Source organism: Equus przewalskii, chromosome 4 (genome assembly GCF_037783145.1).
Source record: "Equus przewalskii isolate Varuska chromosome 4, EquPr2, whole genome shotgun sequence".
In the NCBI taxonomy this organism is placed as follows: domain Eukaryota; kingdom Metazoa; phylum Chordata; class Mammalia; order Perissodactyla; family Equidae; genus Equus; species Equus przewalskii.
In genome coordinates, this window is record NC_091834.1 from 58,845,880 (window position 1) to 58,873,557 (window position 27,678).

A 27,678-nucleotide genomic window follows, 5' to 3' on the forward strand; every position below is an offset into this window, starting at 1 on the left:
ACTGAGAAGGTGCTTCAACGTTTAATGTGATCTAACTTATTATTCTTTCTTCACTGGTGATACTGCAAATTTTATCAGGGTTTTACGGCAACACAGGAATACGATGAATTACATCACAACACATTGCTTCCGTGGAGTTAGGATTCAAACTGTAAGCCTCCTATAGGAAGTTAAGATATAGTGACAGCCAAAAGTGACTTTAGAAATTATTATTGAACAGAATACAGGACAAAACTCACACACACAAAATAACACAGAGAACAAAAGCAGTTAATCCACAGCAATGCGGGTAGAAAGAGGCCACGGCTGGAGCAAGGGGAAACAGAATCAGAGAGCATCAGAAGTGAAAAGGAGAAACCGCCGTTTTACAGGGAACGAAACCAAACAAGCACGGGACTGGACCAGGAGTTGGGAGAGAGCCTCGGGGTTAGGGTTGCAGCCCTAACCGTGAGGTCGCTCCCTCACTTCTATGGTTCTCTACTTTCTGGTTTATAAAATAAAGGATTCGCTTAGACACATTTTTAAGATCCAGGCAATGACATGGGAACAGTTCAAACCTCTGGGCTACCCGTTCCATCTAAGTGGTAAGTTACTTAACTTTCCGGTCAAAGAGAAAATTATATAATCAAAAATGCAAATCCAAACGGACCCTGTTTGGCTGCAACTAGCTCTCTGAAAGAAAACGGCGAGGCCCAAGAAAGAGAAGGAGGAGCCGGGCCGAGGGAAAAGGCCAACCTAGACCTGTTTGCGTCCAACGGCCGCCCGCTGGCCGCGGGGCTAGCAAGGGCCGCGGGGCCCGAAACAATATTTCAGCGGACGCGCCCAGCCAACCCAGCGCAGCGGCGGCGGCGGAAGGGGCGGGCCCCATACGCGGAAGTGACGTGGCGCCGGCTTTTGGCCCTGAAGAGAGGTGTAGCCGGTCGGTGGAGAGAGGCAGTGGTGGCGGAAGAGGTTCGGCGGCTGATGGTCGCTCAGGCTCGGAAGCCTCTCTGACGCTCCCGCTCTGTCCGGGAGCCTCTCACTGGTAAGCGCCTTCCCCAGCTCCCCCCAGCGCCTTGTGCGAGGCAGACCCCCGCTGGAGCTCTTTGTGGGCTTGTGATACACCCCCCAGCCCCTGGAGTCTCGGGGCCTGGCCGGTCTCTGTGGTGACGATGCTGCCAAACTGTGATGCTTTCCTTCCCAAGGACAAACCTTTCCTCCCGGACTGCGATTGTGACGGGGGCGTGGGTGACCTCGGTTAGCAGTGGAGTTGGAAAAAGCGACGGGTGCCCGTCCCCCACGGCCGGGAGGCCCCGGGATATAGGCCTTTCCGATTTGGGAGGTGCGTGGAACGTGGTCCCTTTGGCGGGGGGCGAGGGACGCGGGTGACCCCCGAGGAAGAAACTCTCTTGCCCAAGGCTCAGCTCTAGGGTGAGCGTTTTGCGGTCGCCCGGTTTGCGGCCGGCGTAGGTGAGCTTGGGAAAACATCTGGACCGAGTCCGGAAAGGACGCTCGGGTTTTCGGTGCGGAGTGAAACCCAAGTGTTTTGGTTTGAGTCGCCCTGGAGGCGGAGGAGGAGGCGGAGACTCCCTGCGCCGCCTCCGTTGGGGGCCGCGGGCGGAGTTAGCTCTTCTGGCCTGATCTGCGACTTCGCCTGGGCTGCGCGCTTAGTGACCGCTCTTCTTCGTCAGTGTATGAGTGGCCCCTCCGCCTGGTGCTCGAAAGGACCTTAAAAAATCTTTCCAGGAGCGTCACATCTTTTTTTGCTTAGGCAACTTTTCTTGATTCCACAACTCTTTCTCCCCATCGCCCAACACCCCGCAGGTCCGCGGGTTGTTGGACAAGTCCCGACAGGCGCGACATGCGCTCGTCGCTTCGGGGAATCTTTGTTAGGGATTAGGGGTGTGTGTGTGTGTGTGTGTGTGTGTGTGTGCATGTATGTGTATATGTGTAGAAAACTATTGATAAATATGTATTGCCATATTGGTAATAGTTTTGTTTGAAAACACTGGCATTTGACTTTCTACATATACTAAGTTTTAGGTTTCACAAAGTAGTTATGAATTGCTGTTGTGTCAGGGATTTAGATGGGAAAATACATCTTAATTTTTCAACTCTCTGCATTGCACTGATTGCAAAATTTCTACGAACTGTGCACGAACAATCGCTAATTATAATTCTGGTGCTCGATTCCAAAAGCATTTAAAGAGGTTTTTTGAGTAACTTGTTAATCTCAAAGTGGGCTGATTGCCCTCGAAGTGCTGTTCGGGTATGGAGAAGGGGCGGAGGCCAGGCCTTCGTTCTGTTCTTGTCGCTGGTAGACGTGATTTCTTGAAGGATTGCTTGATTATGTTAGAAATGACTTACTAGGTTTTTCTTTTTTGCAAGTTCAAAGAACATCCTATTGTAGTTTTTATTTTCTAGTCATCATATTCTTAAATTGCACACCTCTGTTTACAATTATGGCTGAGCCATTTGTTTTTAGACTTAACCAGTAAATATCTTTTCCTTAACAAAGTAATAGGTGTTTTGGAATTCTAAGTTTCACCCTTTTTAATGGTGTTAAATATTTATGAAAGATCCTAACGATGGTCCTTTTCTACCTCTTTGGGGGAATTATCTCACATGGGAAGTTTATTGGCTTGTATTCTTTTGGAATTTGGATATTACTGAGTAAAACTTTGGCTGTATGCACTTCTGGCTTTTTAAAGTTTATTTTGCTCCAAATAAACCCTTAGAAGAAGATAAAAATTCCCTCCCCTCTATTATGTATGGGCCACGATCATAGCTTTTTAGAAACCAACTTTTAAAACAACTTAAAAAGTAAATAAAAGTAGTGTGAGTGACAGCTGGGCAGAGTGTAGTGGCACTCATGTGTAAGGAGTTCTGGAGATAGGGATGTCTGTAAGAGTGCAAATTAACAGATTGGTGGCTTGGCTTCTGCCGGGATCCCAGAAAGTTTGCCTGTAACATTTTTCTGGTCTATATACCACCTGGTCTTTGTTTGAGCTAAAGTATGAATAATTGGGAACTGTTAGACTCTCAGGCATAATTTTCCCTTCAGATGTTTTTGTGTCCTGTAGGACTGAAGTTTGGAGATAATTTTAAAAGTTCACCTATTTTTAGCTGAAGATTTAATAAACGTTCACTAAGTTTGTCAACCAGTACATGTGATGTGTTTCTGTTGCAGTGGTCATACATGGAGTTTTTATTACTAATCTTTGTTTATTTGATCTAGTTTCACTAACTTTTGTTATGGAAATTTTCAAACATACACAAAAGGAGAACGAACAGTAAAAGGAACCATCATTTTGCTAATCTTGTTTTATTACCACCTCCAACACATTTATTTTTTCCGTTAGAGTTTTTAAAGCAAACCCTGGACATTAGGATATTTCACTTAGTATGTGTAATTACTTCAGCCTCTTTAACTGATAAGGGCTTTGGGAAAAAAAAAATACAATCACCATAATCATATTATTATACAGAACAAAATTACCTTATTTCCTTTTTGAATTCTAATTGTTAGAACTGGCAAATTATATAAAATATTCCAAATTAAAAAGCCTAATTTGATTCTGTAACGTTTAATGCACAGAAGTTCTTAGTATGGTCTATTTTCTACTGTAATTGACTAAGACTTACATTTTTGGGCCAGACAAGTAAAATAAGGATCAAGAGCTACTGGTAAAATACTACCACAAAAGCCAGATCTATTTTAGGCTTGAAAAAGTACTGAGAGGAAGAAGTAAAGACAACATTGAAATGTCTTCCGCCCCACGTTTATTTTAGCTAGATACTTGAGTGCCCACTGCATAGTATTTATCTTTTCTTTGGACATTGATGAAACCCCAAAATAACAAAATTGGATTTTAGACCAAAGAGTTCATAGTGTAAAGTTTACAGCATGATATAGGCAAAGGAACTCTAGAGATGTTAGAACTCTGGGAGGCCATATAGTAGGAAGCCTAGAAGAGGGCACTGCCAGCAGCATGCATGTGCATTCCAGACTTGGTATCCCAGCCAAATGTGACTGGTCCTTTAATTCTTGACTGGAAAGTTTTTACTTAGTCTTGGCTTGCATCTTAATGTACCCATGCTTCTGGAGATGTACTTGAGAGAATGGGAGCAAAATTTGTTATGGTAGAGGGGCTTCTGCTTCCCTTTGTGTGTAGCGGCTGTATTTCCTTTCTCCAGTTGAGGCAACAGTTTGTTCTTTTTATCAGGATGTTAGTGGAGCTACACTTCCAAGTATTACCACAAGGTGATGCAGTGACTTTGCACATTACTTCTCACTGGGTGGGGTGTGTGTGTGTTTGTGCGTGCATGCGTGCGCATGTGTAGTGTATAAATCTGCCTGTAAGTCATCTTGATACATTGGCATTCTGAGTGAATTTCAGCATTTTTATAAGCTTGCCAGTCTTTTCACTCCATTGCTTATCCGTGTGAGGAGTGAAACAGAGGAACATATGGAAATTAGAAATTTTATTTTACTATTTAAAATGGGTTGATTCATATTGTAATTACATTTAGATTACATTTATCCATGTTAACTTTTTTATGACTAGAAAATATATTGGAATTTAATAAAAAAAGATTAATGGGAGTGGAATGACTTTTATAAAATATTTCTGTAGTTATCACACTGAAATTTTTGAAGAGGTTGGAGTGTTGGAGAGAGATTAAGAAGGTTAATAGGATGATCACAAATTTTCTTACTCTTCAGGTTTATAAGCGTCGTGATTATATTTAAAGTCTGATGTTAGGGTCTTCTACTAAAAACTTGAATTTGGGGAGGAGGGTTTAAAAATAAAATTTTGTGTTAGTATGTTTAAGACAATGAAAATAATACATTTGTATACACTGTAAAAATTCAAACAATCAACTGAATTAACCTTTAGTCTTAAATCCTCTTTTCACACATTTCTCTCATGAGTAAAGACTATTAAGTGCATGATGAGTACTTTTTGAGTCCCTTTTGATGCATTTATAGGCATATATACATATATAAATATGTGTATACCTTCAAGCTATTTTATATCTTAAACACTTTTCATTGAAGTAAAAGTGTGAGGTTGGATTTTGGATTTTAAAAATACTCTTGTAATTGAGGTTAAACAAAAGTTTAGACTTCACTGCCTTGTTTTATAACGAATAATTACAGCTTTGTTGATTTAGTTTACTTTAGGAAACATGTTAAGTTTGAAGATAGAAAAATGTCATTCTTAAACTGCTTTTAATTAAAAACATGAGAAACTCATTCTAAGCCAGCCTTATTTTCTCCTTACTGAATATCTCCCTCAGAGAAACGTAAATATTCACTCTCTTCATAGAAAAATGTTACTGATTCTCTTGCCTCAGTTTTGGTAGTTCTGTCTAACAGGTTGGTTCAATTGATTTAGCTATAGTTTCTCTTATTAGTATCTTATAACCAGTAGTGAACATTTTTTTTCAAAACTGGGATTGATGGGCTTTTCCCACTTTAGAAAGCCACTGACTTGAAAAGATACTCGATAGCATCATGACATCCCCCGAGCCCAGATTAGCTCAGACAATTCAAAGAGACAAAGTAATAGCTGTTCCGTTTTTTAAAGCAGAATTCCCAGTGTTTGTAAACACCACCTTTTCATTTTCCTGAAGGCTTTGGGTTATCACCTGGGGAGTATCGACAGTTAATCTGTGAAATAGGGTTGCTGGTAATAAAGCCTTCTTGTTAGTGCAGAGGTACAGGAGGATTGCTGCTTAATGCACTCTCTTTACTTTGGAATCCTAGCAAACCTTAGATGGGGAGAGGCTAACAGGCAACCAGCCTGGTATTCTACCACAGCGGCTTCCAGGTTCAAGATTGACAGTCTCTCTATGGGATGTCCAGTATATTGTTTCAGTAAAGCAGTACTTTGACCAGAACAGATGCAGAGAATGCACAAGAAGAAAAGTGGATATTTTCCAAAGTGCTTGTTATTTGAAAACTTTAAAAATTGCCCTAGGATTTCAAACAGTCAGCAAAAGAAACAGTTGTAAAAGCATATTGTCCTAGATCTTCTTAGTAATAAAGACTTTTTTTTTTTTTTTAAAGATTTTATTTTTTCCTTCTTTCTCCCCAAAGTCCCCCGGTACATAGTTGTATATTCTTCGTTGTGGGTTCCTCTAGTTGTGGCATGTAGGACGCTGCCTCAGCGTGGTTTGATGAGCAGTGCCATGTCTGCGCCCAGGATTCGAACCAACGAAACACTGGGCTGCCTGCAGCGGAGTGCGCAACCTTAACCACTTGGCCACGGGGCCAGCCCCATAAAGACTTCTTAATGATTGTTAAAATATGAGTAGAGTCTTACTGCTGTGGTTGCCCTGTGGAAACTTCATTCATTTGTTAAGTAAATTAATTTGGTTAGCAAAATCTTGTTCTAGTTGTCCCCATTATTACAGAGATTCCTGTTTTGATGACTCAGAACCAAGTACTGTAGGGTCAGTGTCATAGTTTCTTATGTGTACTGTAGAATCAAGGATTGTGCTGAGTCTGTGACACACTGTAGATAGCCTTTTTGAGTAAATATTCAATTATATCCTTTATCTCAAAAGTAGAGAACAAAATATGGAAAATATTTGAGTCTTGCAGATTTTTATAGTCCACTCTCACCAGTACTTGGTGTTCACTAAGCCAGTGAGTGTTCACTGAATCTATATTAGATTTTCAACAATATGTTTTTCATTGACACTATACATTTAAAAATATGTAAATTATTTTTCAGCAGTAAATATGTGGAAAGGGTACATAAATACTGGAAATCAAGGTAGAATCATTGAACTCAGAGTGAAAGGGTGGAATCTGTATAAGTAGAGAGGAACAAATAGACTGAGCTATTTCAAGTAGACTAGCTGAGATTTTACATCTGAACAAGCATGTACCAGAAGCCCAAGGCCTAAGTCTGCATCTGTGGAAATGAGTGAGAGGTGGTAGTGGAGACTTAAGTTGTTGGGTTGGGTCAGAGTCTTAAGCAGTGGTTCTCTGTACTTGCTGCATACAGGATTAAGATTACTTTGAAAGACTTTAAAAGAAAAAAACACACATGTCCCATTTCTGGAAAGTCATTGTCCTGGCCTTTTTTTTTTTTTTTAAACCTCTAATGATTCTAATATGTAGTCAGGGTTGAGAAACACTGGTCTGGGGATTGTGAGCATGGGTCAGGAATGCAGGCACAGAGAGATTAGCATCAGTTATAGGAGCCTAGAATCAAGGGAGAGGAGGGGATGGGTCAGATTAGAGAGGAAAATGATGAATTTCAAGGGTTCAGCATAGGAACGCCTCAGGTTCATTTGCTTTTGGTTGCAAAAAGAAGCAGAGCTCTAGGCTGTCTAGGAGAGTTGAGTTTTTTCCCCCCTAAATTGTGGTCATAATAGCTTATAACATTGTGAAATTTCAGTTGTACATTATTATTTCTCATAGACCATATAAGTGTGCCCCTTCACCCCTTGTGCCCACCCTCCACCCACCTTCCCCCAGTAACCACTTATTTGTTCTCTTTGTCTGTAAGTTTGTTTATATTCCACATATGAATGAAATCATACAGTGTTTGTCTTTGTCTGGCTTATTTCGCTCAGCATAATACCCTCAAGGTCCATCCATGTGGTTGCAAATGTGACGATTTCTTCTTTTTTTTATGGCTGAGTAGTATTCCATTGTATATATAAATATCACATCTTCTTTATCCATTGATCAGTCAATGGGCACTTGGGTTGCTTCCACATCTTGGCTATTGTGAGTAATGCTGCAGTGAACATAGGGGTGCATAATTTTCTTTGTATTGTTGTTTTCAAGTCTTTTGGATAAATACTTAGCAATGGGATAGCTGGGTTATATGCTATTTCTATTATTTTTTTCTTTGAGGAAGGTTAGCCGTGAGCTAACTGCTGCCAATCCTCCTCCTTTTGCTGAGGAAGACTGACCCTGAGCTAACATCTGTGCCCATCTTCCTTTACTTTATATGTGGGACGCCTACCACAGCGTGGTTTGCCAAGTGGTGCCATGTCTGCACCTGGGATTCAAACCAGTGAACCCCGGGCCACCAAAGTAGAACGTGCACACCTAACTGCTCTGCCACTGGGCCGGCCTGGTATTTCTTTTCTTTTCTTTTTTAAAGATTTTATTTTTTCCTTTTTCTCCCCAAAGCCCCCCGGTACATAGTTGTATATTCTTCGTTGTGCGTCCTTCTAGTTGTGGCATGTGGGACGCTGCCTCAGCGTGGTTTGATGAGCAGTGCCATGTCTGCGCCCAGGATTCGAACTAATGAAACACTGGGCCGCCTACAGTGGAGCGCGCGAGCTTAACCACTCACCACTCGGCCACGGGGCCAGCCCCCTGGTATTTCTATTTTTAATGAGAGTTTGTTTTTGATTTTGGTTTTTAAAGTTTTTAACTGCCATGTAACTTTCTGAGCCATATTGTAAATGAGTTATTTCTCAACTTGTCAGTGAAAATCACGTTTTTAAGGAGGAGTTCCAGTATTAAAAACGTATATGTCTTCTCAAGGCTTATGGCATGCAAATATCCATGTAATTTGCATTAAATGGTATGTATTTTCTAAAGGTTTTTTTTTTAGTTGGTGTTATTCAACTTGTATGATTTACTTGTTTCAGATTCACAATGACATCCTTTCAAGAAGTCCCACAGACTTCCAACTTTGCCCATGTCATCTTTCAAAACGTGGCCAAGAGTTATCTTCCTAATGCACACCTGGAATGTCATTACACCTTAACTCCGTATATCCATCCACACCCAAAAGATTGGGTTGGTATATTCAAGGTAAGAAAAACTTTCTGCGTATTTCTTCCATGTAGATCGTTTTTATTTTCTTTTTAAGCAGGTTGATAAGTAGCTTGTACTATCCTTGTCTGAACTCTACATTAATGGTCATTTTTGTAGACATCAAATGTAAAACATTTACATTTGTAAGTGTAAACATTTTGTAAACACAAAATATTTAACAGTGCAAGGTAGTATACAGCAAATGTTGGGAACTTCAATTCACCAGGCTTTCTCCCTGTGATCAAAAGGTTTAACTTTATCAAGGTCTTGTGAAAATTTTTTCAGAATCTTTTTTTTTTCTTCTTCTTTCTCCATTCCTTTTCTGAAAAAATGATCTTTTCCTTTGGTTTACTATGTCATTTACTATCTCTTCCAGACATTTGTAATGAATTTTTTACAGCAGTTCTTATATTTTGCTATTCATTTTGTGTATTTACTTGAAAATTGCATTGAGATGATCGTTATAGTGGTGCTTCACTGTGCTGGAGGTTTTCTGGCAATTTCAATTCTTTAGAATGTGGTGGAGAACCAAAACATAAGAGAAGAGTGTCCTTTGAGCCGTCAAAATAATGTTATAAAAGTCCAGACAATAAAACGTATTTTTTTCCTGGGTTACTCTAGATTATCCCTCAGAATCAGTTTGTTTTATTTTAGATGTGATTTCAACGGTCTTGAAACTTTGTCTGGTCTGTATAAGTTAAACAGCAAAGTAGAAAGAAGTAAGAGTAGCTGCTAGACTTTGGCACATTGAGAGTATTTAGAAATGACAGTCCAGCCTAATAAAGTGAGGAGGTCAGGAAAACTGTATTGGACAAAACAGAGAGTAGGCATTTAATGACATTTCGGTTCCTTTGTGAATCCCTCAGTCCTTGAGGTTGCTGGATAGATGAGTCATTTACTGTTAATTTTGGGGGGTTTTTAGACTTGTCAAATTCCAAAATGGAGATAAATTTATTGTAAGCATTTTTTATGAAAGCAGTATCAGTTTTGATTTTATATGAGATATTGGTGTCAAGTTAAAGATACTGACCAAGAATCGTATTTTCTACAAGAATGGGTCAAAGAGGAAGAATAGAGCAAGGAAATGAGATTGAGGGAAGAGAATGGTATTCCTAACAGGAAAATGGTATAAGCAAAGGCACTGAGGTAAGAATGTTAGGAGAATGAGTTAGTCGGTTTAACTAGAACATAAGCTTCATTTAGGGAAGTGGAGGGAGATAAGGTTGGAATTAAGTGTTAGGCTAAATAGTTTGCCGACTTTTTTATTGTGGGCAGTGGGAAGTCTTTGCGTATATAGGTATGTAGGCTGATGTGTGATAAATTGTATTTCCTGAAGATGAATCTTTACCTTTTTACTTCAGACTTCTTGTTTATTTCTTCTATTTTTTTTCATTTTTAGTTAATAGCCTATTGCCTAAGGCAAAAGCTCATGACTTTCCCTTCAAATCCAGCCAAACAGCAATTCTATCCATTTTACTGCCTACGTATTTCTGCATAGTATCACTGCCCTAGTTTATGCCCTCCTTTTCTCTTACTGAGACTGTTGCAGTAGCTCACCTCTTTTCCCTGCTTTCATTCTTGTCCCCCCCAATCCCCGTCTGTTCTTCAAACTGCTCTGTATAAACTACTATAATATAAAATGAAGATCTGAACACATATTTTTCTTGTCTGAAACTCTTTCAGTGGTTCTTCAACATATATAGAATAATGCCAAGACCAAATAACTTAGTGTACTATATAGAGCTCCTTTATATGACTTGATCTGCGACTTCAGTTTTTTTCATTGCCCACAGCTTACTTTTTGCTTTGGTAATGCTAATCTGTTATCTCTTGTGCACTCCATGGACTGTAACTTTTCTCTAAACAACAAATAAATACTTAGATAAATATATAAATAAATGAATAAAATTGTATAGAATACCCTTTCCATCTTTTTTGCCTGGATAATACTTTAATATGTCTTTATTTTGTTCATTTGTCCACTTATTTCAGACAGTAAGTTCTTGGAAATGGAATTGCCATGTTTATGACATTGCATGTTCTTAAACACTTTATGTGTATTGCAGATTGCCCTCCAGAATGATTTTGATAGATATGATACTGACAGGCAGTCAGGGAGAAAGTGCCAGATAGTCATTGTAAGGGGGAGGGAATGAAGAGAAAGTGGATGGTATGGTTGAGAAAGTGTTAAGGAATTTGATTTGCCTGGGACAGATAGCAGTTTTAGATGATGAATGGGAAAGATTGGTTTGGGTCACTTTGTGGATTGTTTTAATATTTGGCTGAGAAATGCAGAGTAGTAGAGTTTGGAGGTGAACTTTAATCTTGTAGTGCAGAGTAAGATAAATTAGAATTAGAAGAGAATGGCAGAAGAGAGAATGTTTATACTATCCTAATTTTCTAGGTGAGATGACAACAAAGTCCTAAAGTAGAGAAGAGAATCACTTGTGGGTAATAAATCCATAAGTAGAATCCATAGTGTTTGTCAGCAGTTAGTTCAATGAATTGGGACTGGAACTCACTCATGGCTTGAGTATATTCACTAAGGGGGAGCAAGGTCATGTGCTCAGAGTTGGGAAGGGCTTGAGTATGGAGAAGATCTGGTCTTGCTAGGGTTGAAGAATGTTATATAGAATTGAGGTAGGGAACCTTCTGGTTGCTGAGCAGCAGTTTTGTGACTTTCTCCAGAGAGGTTCAGCACCCAAAATTGTGAGTGAAGAATTTCAAAAGTGGACATCATTCAGAGTGGGAATTGGAGAACAGTGGGGGAGTGTGAATGGAAAGGGAAGTCAAGAAGACAGAGGATACTAGTGTGGTTTTGGTGCATTATTGAAATGATTAACTGACGGTGAGGTCCATGTTGGGTAGGGAAATGAGTGAAGCCAGACAAGGGATGTAGACTGGGTTAAAGATTTTTATTTTTTCCTTTTAGTTTTTACTCCCTCTTCTAAGTATTGACTAGTTTTAATTATAAGTAAAATAAACATATGTTTATTACTTTGCCCTTTGCAAAGATCTTTCATCAGAGCATTATAGTCCCAATTTTATAGATGAGGGAGCTGAGGAGAGAGAAGTGACTTGCTCAAGGTTATCCATTAAAGTTTGGAGCTGTGATTTGAACCTCATGTAAATTGGCATTCAAGAGTTGTTCTCTGACCGTTTGGTTAAGTGAGAGATCTGGTTACTCAAAATTAGCAACAGAGTTCCTTATAAATCCAGCATGTATTTTATGAGTAATAGAGTTAAAGCGAAAATACAGGAAAAGATTTAGAACTATACCTGATGCCATATCTTTACTATTAAACCCAACATTAGCTGCAGTAAAATATCATGTTATATTATATGAATTTTATTGTTCTGTTTGTGTTTATGACTTTTATTTGTTCTTATTTGTATAAGTGTATGAGCATAAGGAATTTATTTACATTTAGATTTATGCTTAGTACAAATTAAATTACCTTATAATTAATTTATATTAAACTAAAGGTCCATGGGATTTAAAAAAAATTTTAGTCTTAAACAGTTCTCATGCTTCCGAGATACTGTTCTTGATGAGGAGATTGGAAGTGCAAAGTGATTCCTTCATGTGTCCAAGGTCACAGGCAAACAGAATCTCCCAGTAAGGCGCTGTTCTCACTGCATCAAACTGCATCCAGATGAGAACCTTTAATTTCCTGGTGTGGAAAGTGAACCTGAGCAGTGGTTATATACTTGAATATGCTGTTTCAAGCCTTTGTTTCCCTCTTTCTTTTGTCTCCTTTCCTTTTCATATTTCTCTTCTGCTGCTTCTGTTTTCCTGCCTGGGTCTCCCTTCGAGCCTGTCTTATTTTCTGTTTTAAAAGAATATTCTGTTGTAAAAGTAATCACGATTTTAGAAAAATTAGAACAAAACAGAAAATATGAGAGAGAAAATTAAGATGACCAGCAATCTCATTGCCCAGCTATATTCCTACCTAGTAAAAGTGGTTAGTACTGTTAATGTTTTAAGTATTTCCTTCAGTCTTTTTTTGTTAAGGAAGAAGACTTTCAGTCTTTTTTCTAATGCATATGTTTTGAAAGTAGTTGGAATAGTACTGCATGCCCTTTTTTATGTCCTGAATTTTTTCACTTATGATTATAATCACTTTCTTATTAATATAAGTAGCTCTGTAACATTTTATCTCATGGAGGGACATTTATACTGGTTATGATATTTCTATCTTAGAATCAGCGTTGAATCCTCCTTGTCTATATCTAGGCATTTTTGTAGTTTTCCTTTAAAAGGAGGGACCTTTAACTCTTCCGATACTTTTGAAAACTACAGTGTATACAAAAGAAGGAAAATGAATGACCCTACCCATTGTACCCACACCTCTTCCAGAAATATCTAAATTTGGTGTATATTTTTCTAGATTTTGAAAATTCATACTTATTTTATACTATTTTGTATGTTTTGTATTTATCCATACATAACCGGCAAATTTATTTTCAGTGCCTTTCCACTCCTAGTCTTGTGTCTGTCTTCCTTTATCCCTATCTCAAAATCTGTCCCCCTTGGATCTCTGTCTCTCTTTGCAAGTGCTCTCTTCACCCTTATGTTTCTATCTTTCTCTTAAGATTTCTCCAGAATTTATTAATATCTTTACTTTTACTAGGCAACCTTGACGTCCTTCACATTTTCTTTATGTTCCCTCTCAGAATTTTCTTTATGATCAATACTTCTCATCTAACATGTTTTTCTAAAATGTTAATGCCATTTAAAGGGAACGCATTTGTGATTTTTTTTCCTTTAATGTCACCCTTGTTTAATTTCCTTTTTAGCTCTTATTTTGCTATTGCATTTGTAACAGAAGAATGATTCCCAGTACTATGGTAATTCCCCAAACTAAACTATGTGAAGTATCTGTTGCTTTGATTCCTTAACGTAGATAGACCCTCTTAACTGGATTCAAGTGTATCTCCTAGACGCAATATATTCTGACAGTCATAAGTAATTTTAACTCTTGGTCTCAATGTTCTAAGTGTTGTCCTATTCTTGCAGTTTTTCAGTGTTTTAAAATTGTTGTTACCAACTCTAAATGTAATAATTTTTTTAACGTTTGCTGCTAATGGACTAAGGCAAATTCCCTTGGATTTCAAGGGATTGAAATCTGCAGTCCAGAAATCGAATCAAGTTCTAGCCAGGTGACCAGGAAAATAAAACAAAGAGAAACAACCGGTGACTTGGACAGTTTGTGGTTTATTGACTCTTCTAATAACATTTGTTTGTCATTTTTACCATGTGCGCCTATATAATTTTCCAATGTCTGTCTTCTGTGTTTCTTCCACTGTGGTCCAGTCTACTATACACTTACGCTGGAGTGTAGGTGTAAGACATACCCATCCTAAAGGAGCCCGTATTCTCTTTCCAGATTGAAAGACTTTTACATTTATTTTTTTATATATACCTGACGTGTGCTTCCCAGAGAGGCCTAAGAACTACTGTTCAGTTTTCCTTCCTCGAAAGGAATTTGAAGTATAGTTCTATATTCCTAATTTTTGTACTCAGAGAGTTGTGTCTTGCCCCACTTCCCCAGTAGGCTCAGCATAGGGTACATGTGACACACATCTCATAGCACAGTCAACCACTCTCTTGAGAAGAGTTGCCCAGACTTATGCAAAAAGGGAAAGCAAAGTATAAGTTACTATTATAGTCAACCAATAAGAAACAGCCTGAGCTGTTGTGATTTACTTAGAGAAAACACAGCAAGGACCAAACCACTCAACATATTTCTTTTCTTACACACATTTTTCTTAGATGAAAGACAACTAGAAACAGAGCTTTCCCTCTTTACCTTACTGTGTCTTGTTTTTTGTCAACTTTACTTCTTTTAAGAATTATATAGTTATAGACTCAGTTTTGGAAGGAAGAAGGTGGAATTTCAGAAAGTATGAGTATTTTATATCCTGCCAGGAGAGGAGTGAGTGGTGTCCTGGTGGTTAAGAGCTTAAACTTGAGGTTCAGATCCTGACTCTGCCATTTACTAGTTTCTTAATTTGTAAGATGAGGATAATGATATTTACTCCAAAACAAACGTTCAGTAAGCTATCTGTTACTGCTGTTCCCAGTACCACTTGAATCAGATATCTGTAAGTGTGATGTTAGCAGTTTTGTGTGTCAGCCATCACAAATAAATGACACACCGCAACTCTTCTGTTGACCACTTGATCTAGGTAGAGCCTGTTCACTTAGGGAGATTTCTTTCAAAAAAGATGCAGCTCTACTTAGTATTTCTTTAAAAATCGGTGTATAGACAGGGACAAAGAGTGCAAGGTATGACTTATACTAAATGCATTTATTGGGGGAAAAACTTCAAATAGGCTCTCTTTCAGGAGATGGCAGAAGCATCGTGGGATCTGAAATGAGGGACAGAACATTGTAGAGTGAAGATGACCATCCCTAATAGGATGTGTGTCCTTAAGTGTTAATGAACAGTAACATTTAACGAACGCTAATGTACTAGGCACTGTGCTAAGTGCTTTGCAGGGATTATCTCATTTAATACATGCACAACCCTTTGAGATTGTTACCATTAACTCCATTTTAAGGAGGAGGGAACAGAAGTTCCTTGTCTGAAGTCATACAGTTAGTGGGTGATCTTTTCTGGCAGTCTGACCTTACTGCCTATGCTGTTAATCACTACAATATACTGTGCTTGCAAAAACCACCTTTTATAGAGTGCTCACCATAGGTCAGGCACTCTACTAAGTACTGCTTTTATGTTCATCGTCTAATTTTAATCTAACAATTCTGAGAGGAAAAACTGAGCCTCAAACAGGTGAGGTAAATCACTTAACATCACAGATTCCTTAAGCTTCTCATCTATAAAGAGACAGTGTTTTTCAAACGTTTTTGTTTATGACATACAGAAAGAAAGAAATTCTGTGATTCAACCCAGCAAAGTTGCATGCAAATACACCTGAAACAAATTTTCATGAGGCAATACAGTAGTACCCCCCTTATCTGTGGTTTGGCTTTCTGTGGTTTCAATTACTTGTGGTTACCTGAGTCTGAAAATATTAAATGGAAAATTCCAGGAATAAACAATTCGTAGGTTTTAAATAGCATATCATCTAGCTCTGTCCTTCCTGGGTTGCGAACCATCTCTGTCTATTGTATCCATGCTATATGCGCTACCTGCTCGTTAGTCACTTAGTAGTCCTCTTGGTTATTAGATCACCTGTCACAGTATCACAGTGCTTGTGTTCAGGTAACCCTTACTTTACTTAATAATGACTCCAAAGTGCAAGAGTAGTGACATTGGCAATTTGGATATGCCAAAAAGAAGCTGTAAAGCACTCCCTTTAAGTAACAAGGTGAAAGTTTTTGACTTAAGAAAAGAAACACAGTCATTTCCTGAGGTTGCTAAGATCTGTGGTATATTTTATTACAGTATATTGTTATAATTATTTTATTATTGTTAATCTCTTACTGTTAAGAGACTTATAGAGATTTATCAAGAGATTATCAAGGAGATTTATCATATATAAACTTTATCATAGGTATATATATACATATATGGGAAAAGGCATAATATATAGGATTCAGTACTATCCATGGTTTCAAGCATCTGTTGGAGGTCTTGGAACGTATCCCCTGTGCATAAGGGGGGACTACCTACTATACTTACCCTTCATGCACTCTGATACTTTCTAATTTTATGCAATTAAAGAATAAATGTGATTGTGAACCACTAAATTGATATTACCTCTTTCTGCTGGGTTGTGACCTGCCGTTTGAAAACACTCCTTAGAAACTAAAGATTGATGAGATTCTTCCAGCTTCAATATTCTGTAATATCTAGTTCTAGGTCAATCAGACTTACAGAACATATGTATAATCTAACCCTGTGGATGATGCATAATTTCTTATAATATTACTGGCAAATGAATATCTAGTACCTGTTTTCAACATCTCTAATGTTCAATATTTAACACAGTACCATCCATCTGGAAAATGAAGACTGAGATATGTAACGTATATATTCATGTTGTAAGTTGAAGATGTTTTAGAGATAGGTGGGACACAGGTGGTCTATTTGTACATATAAACATCTTGATAATAAAGGCGTTTTACAAAATTTACCAATTCGCTACAGGCAAGACTTAGTAAAGATCAGAGATAAGTGAAATTTAGTTAGTGGATTTAAATCTTGTTAAAACACTTAAATTTGAGACATAAAATAGTAAGTTTTAAAAAGTTATATTTAGTGCAATCAAATTTTAAGCAAAATAAGTTTTTATATTTGATCATAGGCATACTAAGATTTTCCTTGAGAAATTGGATATCAAATTGCATTTTAATGCATAGTAGAAATTCTACTGTTCAGTTTATATAGATTTTTATAGCACTAAGTTATAGCTTAATAAAAAATCATAAAAATTTGACATGCTTGTTAAAATACTCATGATTTGTAAACATATTAACGCATGTTTTAACTTTAGGATGTAGTAAAAAATAGTATGCTAGAAGATATCACTCTAATATTAAACTATTTACTTATAATATTCATGTTTTATATTTTTTAGGTTGGATGGAGTACTGCTCGTGATTATTATACATTTTTATGGTCCCCTATGCCTGAACATTATGTAGAAGGATTAACAGTCAATTGTGTATTAGCATTTCAAGGTAAGAACTGAAAACTACAGAACTTGATGAAATTAGATGTTTTTTTTGGCATTAAAAATGTTGTATCCCATTGTAATGATCTACTTAGCCATGCCCAGCATACTAAAGTTCAATTAATTAGTAACTTAGTTTAACAAAAGTCAAAAGAATATAAATAGCTAGGGTAGGTCACATGGTATTTTATGTAGACATTGAAAAGGTTTTTTTATCTTAACTTCCGTTGAAAATGGTGGGTTTCTTTCCAGATCTTTACTTTTGATGATTTTTTTTCAAATGAGAAAATGATGCTATTACTGATAGTAGAATAATATAACAGGTTAGAGGTCAGGAAATATCCTATGTGAAAACTATAAAGATGAGTTAACAGTATCTATAGAGTAGTTAGATTAATTCTTAGGGAAAGTTGCCTATAAATGGATGTAAATGAGGAATATAAAATTCATGTTTGTTTTAGCTTGGCGTTACATACAGATTTTTAAAAATACTCTTATTTAGGAATCTATCACAGAGTTTGCTGCACAGTGATTTTCACATTATCATTGCACTGACTTGGAGTATTAAAGCAAATTCTTAGAGGAAGATGGACACAAATGTTAGCTCAGGGCCAGTCTCCTCAGCAAAAAAGAGGATTGGCAGCAGATGTTAGCTCAGGGCTAATCTTCCTCAAAACAACAACAACAACAACAACAACAACAAGCAACAATAAGAAGCAAATTCTTAGTCTTGTTTATGCCGTGGCTTCTTTTTGGTCTGGTGAAGGTAGTGGACTCTGTCTCAGTATAATATTTTAATACACATAAAAGGCATAGAATTACAAAGGAAACCAATTATATTTCATTGTGCGGATGTAACACAATTTGTTCATCCATTCATTTGTTAAAGGACATCTTGGTTGCTTCCAAGTTTTGGCAGTTATCAAAAAAGCTGCTATAAACTTTCATGCACAAGTTTTTGTGTGGATGTAAAGCTTTCAGCTCATTTGGGTAAGTACCAAGGAGTGCGATTGCTGCATAATATGGTAAGAGTATGTTTAGTTTTGTAAGAAACCGTCAAACTTTTCCAGGGTGGCAGTATCATTTTGCATTCCCACCAGCAATAATGAGAGTTCTTATTGCTCTGCATCCTTGTCAGCATTTGGTCTTGTCAGTGTTTTGGATTTTGGTAGTTTACATTTTTTAAGAAAACTTTTTATTCTGAAGTTTGTATATCTTTGTTGTGAATGTCAGTTGGCAATGTGACCCCGTGGAGCTTGCATATATAAAAAAAATTTCCTTACGCATTATGTCAAAAAACAAATATTCAGAGGATAAAAATTTTTTTTTGAGGAAGATCAGCCCTGAGCTAACATCTGCCAATCCTCCTTTTTTTGCTGAGGAAGACTGGCCCTGAGCTAACATCTGTGCCCATCTTCCTCTACTTTATATGGGGGACGCCTGCCACAGCATGGCTTGCCAAGCGGTGTCATGTCTGCACCCGGGATCGGAACCGGTGAACCCCAGTCTGCCAAAGCGTAATGTGTGCACTTAACCGCTGCACCAGCAGGCCGGCCCCTACAGGATAAAATTTGTTCTGTAATACAGGCAAAGATTTAGGCTTTCATAGATGTTTTATGGATTAAGAAAAGTTACAAATTATATAAGTAGTTTATCTTTTAATTCTTAGCCTGTTTGTTAGATAATCAAATTGAAGTATGTATATTGGAACTGATTTTGTTATTAAGATATTTGTTCTTAAAAGTTGTGGGTATATTTCCAGTCGTTTTTAATGTGATTGGTTTTCTTATAATAAATAAGTTAACTTACTGAATTTATTATAGTGACTAATAAATATATGTATCAGTGACTTAGCAAAAAGTTTAAAATCAGTAAAAGTAGAAAAGCATTAGTTTATTTCTGTTTATACTATAAAAGCATTTTCATGGGAGCTAAGCATAAATGCAGTAAGTTTTACAAGTTTTTGAAGATTGATGATGTTAGATTTTTACTTTGAAATTCAGAGGTAAAAACTTCTGCCAGCCTAGACTTGTTTGTTATACAAAAAAGTCAGGATAGAGTCACAGAAAACTTAGTCATAGAATATTAACGCTCGGAGAGATTTTAAAGCATATTCCAAGTTACTTTGCTCATTTTGCGGATGAGTCCTGAGAATCCTGAAATGCAAAACTCAGAACAATTAACAAAAACATGTAAGTGTAATTGTTTTCCTAAATTGGAGTCTTATTTGTTTATTATAATTTGGCTGATTGCAAATGTCACAGGCTATAAAATTTTGACTCTTTTTCGTTTCTACTTTTTCCTATTTTCAATGTTATTAATCTGATGAGAGCTTTTTCTAGACAGCTTTAAATTGCAACTCTGAATAACTACATCTTTTATCTCAAATGGTATTTGAATCATATTTTGTAGTGGATTATTTTTGTGAGTTTTTTTAAATCACCCCTTGAATATCTAGTTTGTAGAATTTTTAATGTCATGATACTAGAGCTGATTAGTCAGACTATATTTTGTTTTCTCTTTTTAAATAAGTCTAGTGGCCATTTGCAAAGTTACTCTGCCATGGATTGATAAATTTAGTAGTAGATATTAGGAGGGTGGGGTTTTTAAAAACTTTTAAAAATATTTGCCAGGTGTACCTGTATATTACTTTTTTTAAAACTTGATATTTTGAAATAATTTTACATGTAAAATTGCAAACATAGTACACAGAATTTTCATATACCCTTTACCCAGCTTCCCTTAACGTTAACATCTTACATAAGCATAGTACATTTTAAAAAACCAGGAGTTTAACCTTGGTACAATACTGTAGGCTAAAGTACAGACCTGACTTACGTTTCATTAGTGTTTCCAGTAGTGTTCTTTTTTTCTATTCCTAGATCCAATCCAAAATCTCATGTTGCGTTTAGTTGTCATATCTTCTTAGTCTCTTGCAATCTGTGACAGTTCCTCATTCTGTCCTTGTCTTTCATGACTTTTACATTTTGAACAGTACTGTTCAATCTTTTCCTTTCTTTTTTTTTTGGTGGCATGATCCTAATTTGGGGCTCGTCTGATGTTTTCTCATGATTAGATTGAGGTTATAATTTTCGGGAAGAATACCATAGAAATGATGTTGTATCCTTTTCTGTGCGTTGTATCAGGGAGTACTTTGTTCCATGTATCTTATTACTGGTGATACTAATCTCAATCACTTGGTTAAGGTGGTGTCTGCTGGGTTTCTCCACTGTAAAGTTAGTATTTTTCCCTTTGTAATTAATGAATATTATGGGGGAGCTACTTTGAGACTAAGGAAATATCTTGCCTACAACAATTGTTGTTGTGTTTGCCTAATGATGCTTTTCTATTCTCATTCCTTGTACTTTATTAGTTGGAGTTGTTATGTTAGGAAGAGTTGTCCTGTTCTCCATGGACTCATGGATATTTATTGTGTTCTGTGGAATAAAATCTAATACTATAATTTCTTTGTTGTTCAAATTGTTCTAGCTTTCTTTGGCCATTGGGAGCTCCATCAGGTGAGCTCCTGAATTTTTTGACATCTCCCCCGCCACACTCCCCCAAGCCTTCCATTTCTTTTTTGAGTTCTTTTTTCTTACTTTCAAGCACCACAAGATGTTCCAGGTTTATCTTGTATTTTCTCTGCCCCTCTCTCCTGTTTCTAAGGAGAAAGGCCAGCTATTTTTTAATGAATGAAACCAAACGAAGTAAATATCATAATAATAAGGCTGAAAATTTCAAGATATGAAAGAATAATAACAGGCATACTTACTACAGATTTGTGGGTAGATATTAATATCCAAGATAAGGTGAATATATTCATCTTTGTAGTTCATTTTGCAATCATTGAATGCTTCCTTTTTACAAGTCATTCTGGGGGATTCCAGAATTTTTATGTGTATTATATATCTGCCTTCAGTATTTCTGAGGTCTTGATATAGGATATAAAGCATGCATATAATGACTAATAATGCTAAGTATACTGTGGAGTTTTTTTTTTTTTTAATGTAAACAGTACCATGGGAGCTATGGAGAGAGGAGGTAAAGATTAATTTTGAGGTAGGATAATCCAGCAAAATTTAAAAGAGAGGGTAACAATTGAGTTGAAGAAAGAAGGAACAAAATTGAACACACATTATTTATTTGTCAGATAGTGGGCTAGATGGTATAAATACATTATCTATAAATACTTTGGAACTCTGAGATAGATGGCTTCATATCTCTTCCACGTAAGAAACTGGGGCTCAGGGAGGTTAAGTAAATAGTGGTAGAGCTGGAATTCCAGAATAAATCTGTGTGGTTCCAAAGCTTATTTGTGTTCTGTTGTACCAGTGGACCTCATCTTCTTTTCTGCTTTACACAATTCTTATGTGCAGCCTATTCCTTTTGTTAATATCTCACTTTTGCGTGTAATGAATTTCAAATTTGAAGAAGATTTTTTTTTAAATTATATGTTCCCACCTTCAATCCTCCTAGATTTTTATGCTGGTTTTTGCCTTGCTCCTTCTCCAGCTTCTTTCTGATTGAAAAATACATACTTGACTCTCTCAGATGAGTTGGTTTTCCCTAATAAAGATGGGGGAAAGGGTATTCTGGAAGTATAAACTTAGATCTAAGATAAGAAAAATTTCAGCATGTTTAGGGAGGAAGAATGAGTCTAGTTTTGACAGATAATTTGTGAAAGATAGGGGGAAAGATACTCTAAGTGTCTGGAACAGGGTCAGGAATGAGAGGAGATGGCAACTATAGTTCAATTAAATTGAAATAAGATTAATTTTATAATAGGAAGTTTAATAATTTTTTGTTAACTTCCTCTTAGGATATTACCTTCCAAATGATGATGGAGAATTTTATCAGTTCTGTTATGTCACCCATAAGGGTGAAATTCGTGGAGCAAGTACACCTTTCCAGTTTCGAGCTGCTTCTCCAGTTGAAGAGTTGCTTACTATGGAAGATGAAGGAAATTCAGACATGTTGGTGGTGACTACAAAAGCTGGCCTTCTTGAGGTTGGTACCAACACTGAGCTGGTGATTCATAGTTAATTTTAAGAACAGAGCTCACACTGGTTGGCATTTTAAGAATTTTCAGGTTATGCAAGAGTATAATCTGAAAATCAAATGCTTTTTAACTAAAATAATAAACTTAGACTGTCGGTTTTGAAATACTTTAAAAATTTTTCACAATTATGCTGTTGATTTCACTGTGGCAGGGACTAACTGTAAGGCTTATTAGTATTTTGTGCATAGTAGATGTGCAGTAAATAACTCCTGAGAGTATTTAGACCTAAAGCTTTCCTAATGTTCCCTTACCCTAAGCTTTCTTTTTTTTTTTTTTTTTTAAAGATTTTATTTTTTCCTTTTTCTCCCCAAAGCCCCTCCAGTACATAGTTGTATATTCTTCGTTGTGGGTCCTTCTAGTTGTGGCATGTGGGACGCTGCCTCAGTGTGGTTTGATGAGCTGTGCCATGTCCGCGCCCAAGATTCGAACCAATGAAACGCTGGGCCACCTGCAGCGGAGCGTGCGAACTTAACCACTCGACGACGGGGCCAGCCCCCTAACCTTTCTTTTTTAGTGGTGGCCTAACTCATTGATTGTAGAACAGTATATATTTGGAGGGTGAAGCTGGTGGGAAAGTGATGTAAAGCAATAAATGTAACTGTAATTGGGTGTGAACTTTATTTCACTGTGCAGTGCTCTTTCCCAAATGTGGCAGTAAATCAGGGAAGCATCCCAGTCTTTTAGTTTAGGTTGAGAATTTTTAGGATGATTTCTTTTCCCTGTTCATCTGATCAAATGAATAAGCCTGGATTACCCATAATTTAAAAAGGAAAAGTGAAAAGTGTCTGTTTTTTTAATTGAATATTTTGAAGTCATTGCATCAACTCCAATAGAAATTTACTGGGTAGATGGTCTAATAATGTTTTATATCTTAATTTTTAGTAGTTATTGAAGGAGAAAATGGAAGAACATTCTTATTTCAAGATATTTCTCAATATCTTTACCCTAAACCTAAAAAATTAGAATGTTACACTTCAGTTTCTATGAAAAACAGCTGCTTTAACTGGTTCGGTATACATTTTTGGTTAGTTTACATTCATATTAGTCTATGGCAAGGCTTTGCTTTTTCTTTATAATCAGGTGGATATTTTTAAATATTTTTAGTATTTTATACTTAGGTGGATTTTTTTACATTTTTAATGTAAATATTTTATGCCTTTTATTTCATTTTATTTATCTTCAAAATCTGAGACTAGAGAAAAAAGACAAGAAGTTATAGATATAATACTTTTATTAGACAGTTGAATGAAGATGGTTAGGAACCAATCATTTTTTATTGTGAATTCTTCCATAACTTCCCTTCCCCCTCCAGAAATTCCTCTCTTATCTTACATAAAGAAATGTAACTTTTATAGGGTGACTAAAACATTTTGTGGTGACAACTGCCTCATGATCAAGGTTTTTAGCCTGGTATTTGAATGCTAGTCAAAGATGCTGAAACGAGCCCAGCTCTTAGGAAGAATGCAGTTAGCGTTTATATTGCAGCATTTTGAATACTTGTAGACCACCCTGATTTCGGGGCCTCCAACAGAAAGACAACGGGCATTTTGACATCAACATCTCTGTTGTGCTCCTTCTTTAAGTAAATTGGGACATTGCACAATTTATTTTGCTTCTTCCTACTCATAAAATCCTTTATAAAGAAAATTTAAATTGTTGTCTCTTAGGTAGATATTTCTAAGATAAAAAATTTTTATGCTCTGACCTATTTTTTGAGAATTCTTTTAAATTTCCTCATTCCTCAAAATCTTTAATGATTTTGTCTAAGGCTGCACAAAATTATTAGAAATGTGAGATATCTGGGGTATTGTTGACATTAAAAGTGATTAATGAGACATAATCCTTCAATATATGAGCCTTGATTGGATCCTAGATTTTAGAAAAATAGATATTTGGGGTAGTGGGGGATACTTAACTATGGACTGTGCATTGGATGTTATGAAATTATTATTAATTTTCTTAGCTATGATAATGGTAGTGGTTGAATAGGAGATGCTTGCTGTGAGTACTTAGGGGTGAAGTGTCTGCAGTTTTGCATCAAAAAAAATTATGTAAATACACTTAAGTTTATAATGGGTGATAAAATAAACATGGCAAAATATTAATAATTAGTGAATTTAGGAGATGGATCTGTAGGTCTTCATTGTAAAATTTTAACTATTTTGTTTGCTTGAAAGATTTCAAAATTCAAAATTGGGGGCAGGAATTAGACTTGTATACATTTTTATCTAATTTTAATTCCTTGTTAAAATTCTACTTAAGATTCAGTGAACTCTTCAGAAAGTATGTGCCAGTGAAATGAATCACTGGGAAAAAGTGGTTCTTTCATAATGTTTCTATTGCACTATGTCAAGATGTATTTTCATTTTTAAGCTACCAGAAAGTTTAGAGCCAAAAATGATTTTTTAAAAACATAAATAAAGTATAAAAGAAGTTAAATGAATAAATTAACTGTTCTCTTTTGAGGGCGTTTACTCATGTCATTTTCATTTGGTCTGATGCAACAGGTAGCAGGGTGATTTAAAAATTTTTAGCTTTTTAACTTTCATAAGAGTTTAGTCAGTTTGATTTCCTCACTTTGGAAAACTGACTTGGGTGTCCAAGGGGAAAACGTTTTAGCTAAGTGTGTGATTCCTCTTTTGTGAAATCTTCCCTCTGAGTCTCCATTCTTCCCCTATTAGAATCAAAGACTTCTTGCTGTACACAAAATATTAACCATTTTATTTACTACTATTTTAGGTCCCTTAATTTAGTAATTTTTTAGAATATTGGAATTTAGATTTTCCTGAACTGAGTAACTATTAGTGTCCACATAAGAATCAGTTATATTGTTAATATATTGTTACAGTCTGCATTTTGTCCTAAAATTTACATTTACTTATAAAGTTTGTTTTGGTTGAGCAAAACGGAGGCGATTATATGTATAGAAACTGTTATTCCTTATTTAAAGAACCAAAACTTTTAATAGTAATCCCATAGATGAAGGCCTTATGTAATACATAAGGAAGTTCTTAATAGCTTCAAAGATTTCCCATAGATTTGCATTCAAGAAGAGGTACACATTTTCTTCCCGAATCTTACCCATGGAAAGCCCAGAATTAAGTCACTTATGAAGCGTAATATGTCTTATTTTTTTTTAGGACTGATTTCAAAAGTGGTTGCAGGCAACTTCATAATAAAATTAATTTTATACCTTTTTTTAATGTTTTCTTCTTTGCCCAACCAAAAGATGATTTAAATTTATTATTCATAAGGGCCAGCCTTGCTGGCCTAGTGGTGAGTTGAGCATGATCCGCTTTGGTGGCCTGGGTTTGTTTCCAGGCACAGACCTACACTACTCATCTGTAAGTGGCCATGCTGTTGGGGCGGCTCACATAAAGAAGAGGAAGATTGGCAACAGATGTTAGCTCAGGATGAATTTTCCTTAGCAAAAAAAAAAAATTGTGATTCATGAATTTTTCTAACTGAAGGCTAAAAGAGGCTGATTGGTATGAAGTAGATAGTATGTAAAAGTTCTTTCTGTGAATTTATTCACTACTTTTTGAAATGGAAAACAGTTTATAACATTTTAGGATTATAAAAAAACTATGAATTTTTTGTTTTACAGTTGAAAATTGAGAAAACCATGAAAGAAAAAGAAGAACTGTTAAAGTTAATTGCTGTTCTGGAAAAAGAAACAACACAACTTCGAGAACAAGTTGAAAGAATGGAAAGAGAACTTAACCATGAGAAAGAAAGATGTGACCAACTGCAATCAGAGCAAAAGGTTAGTTGTGTCTTCAGTAACTATTTGGGTTTGATAATGTATTCCCTGAAACCCACTTTTTTTTTTAATTGAGATCATAATAGTTTATAACGTTGTGAAATTTCAGTTGTACATTATTATTTGTCAGTCACCATATAAATGTTCCCCCTTACTCCTTATGCCCACCCCACATACCCCTTCCCCTCTGGTAACCACTAATCTGTTCTTTTTGTCCATGTGTTAGTTTATCTTCCACATATGAGTGAAATCATACGGTGTTTGTCTTTCTCTCTCTGGCTTATTTCGCTTAACGTGATACCCTCAAGGTCCAGCCATATTATTGTGAATGGGATGATTTTGTCTTTTTTATGACTGAGTAGTATTCCATTGTATGTGCGTACACACACACACACACACACACACACACAAACACATACACACCAGATCTTCTTCAGTCGATGGGCACTTGGGCTATTGTGAATAATGCTGCAGTGAACATAGGGGTGCATAAGTCTCTTTGAATTGTTGAGTTCAAGTCCTTTGGATAAATACCTAGTAGTGGGATAGCTGGGTCATATGGTATTTCTAATTTTAATTTTTTGAGAAATCTCCAGCCTGCACAGTTTGCATTCCTACCGGCAGTATATGAGGGTTCCCTTTTCTCCACATCCTCTGCAACATTTGTTATTTTTTGTCTTGGTTATTATAGCCATTCTAACGGGTGTAAGTTAATATCTCAGTGTAGTTTTGATTTGCATTTCCCTGATGATTAGTGATGTTGAAGATCTTTTCATGTGCCTATTGGCTATTTGTATATCTTCTTTGGAAAAATGTCTGTTCAGATCCGCTGCCCAGTTTTTGACCAGGTTGTTTGGTTTTTTGTTATTGAGTTGTGTGAGTTCTTTATATATTTTGGAGATTAACCACTTGTTCTATATGTGATTTGCAAATATTTTCTCCCAGTTGGTGGGTTGTCTTTTCATTTTGTCCCTGGTTTCCTTTGCCTTGCAGAAGCTCTTTAGTCTGATGAACCTGTTAAAATGCTCTGTTTTCATTAAATGTTAAGTTAGGGTTGGGGTTAGGGTGTGCTATTTTGTGTAGTTACTATTCTTTTTTCTCTATTCTTTACACATTTCTCTCATTATTTGTACCTGGATTTGGCAGTTTTCCAAAGTGGAATGCCAGTGTTTTCTCTTTCACTCTTTTGCAAGCCAGAGGGGTGGAGGTGAGACAGAAGATGATTTCTGAGAACAGCCCATTACAGCATGTACTTAGCCCATGAGATCAAGAACACCCTGAAATGTGGCCTTTGAGGTTTTGACTCTTATCACTTTGAAATCCATGGGAAGAGTGGACGATTGGGAGAACAGGAGTTATGGAATGATAGTCTTCAATTGTGTGAAATTACTCATACACATCAAGCCATGCCTCTGATCCCGTTGAGTGTTAGGT

The 27,678-nt window shown here is 36.5% G+C and overlaps 1 protein-coding gene across 4 annotated transcripts in view; it reads left to right on the plus strand.

The window, feature by feature from the left end:
* The window catches only part of TAX1BP1 (Tax1 binding protein 1), a 78,708-nt gene continuing 51,030 nt past the window's right edge, over positions 1-27,678 (plus strand). For 2 of the 4 annotated variants that reach the window (XM_008517869.2, XM_070617569.1), the window contains exons 1-5: positions 1-1,024; positions 8,611-8,776; positions 17,327-17,429; positions 22,242-22,429; positions 26,089-26,247. In XM_008517869.2, the coding sequence (XP_008516091.1) occupies positions 8,618-8,776; positions 17,327-17,429; positions 22,242-22,429; positions 26,089-26,247 (609 nt within the window). In that variant the 5' untranslated portion in view covers positions 1-1,024; positions 8,611-8,617. Of the gene's footprint in view, positions 1,322-8,610; positions 8,777-17,326; positions 17,430-22,241; positions 22,430-26,088; positions 26,248-27,678 lie in introns of all 4 variants that reach the window. The other 2 variants (XM_070617568.1, XM_070617570.1) reach the window with 1 other exon arrangement.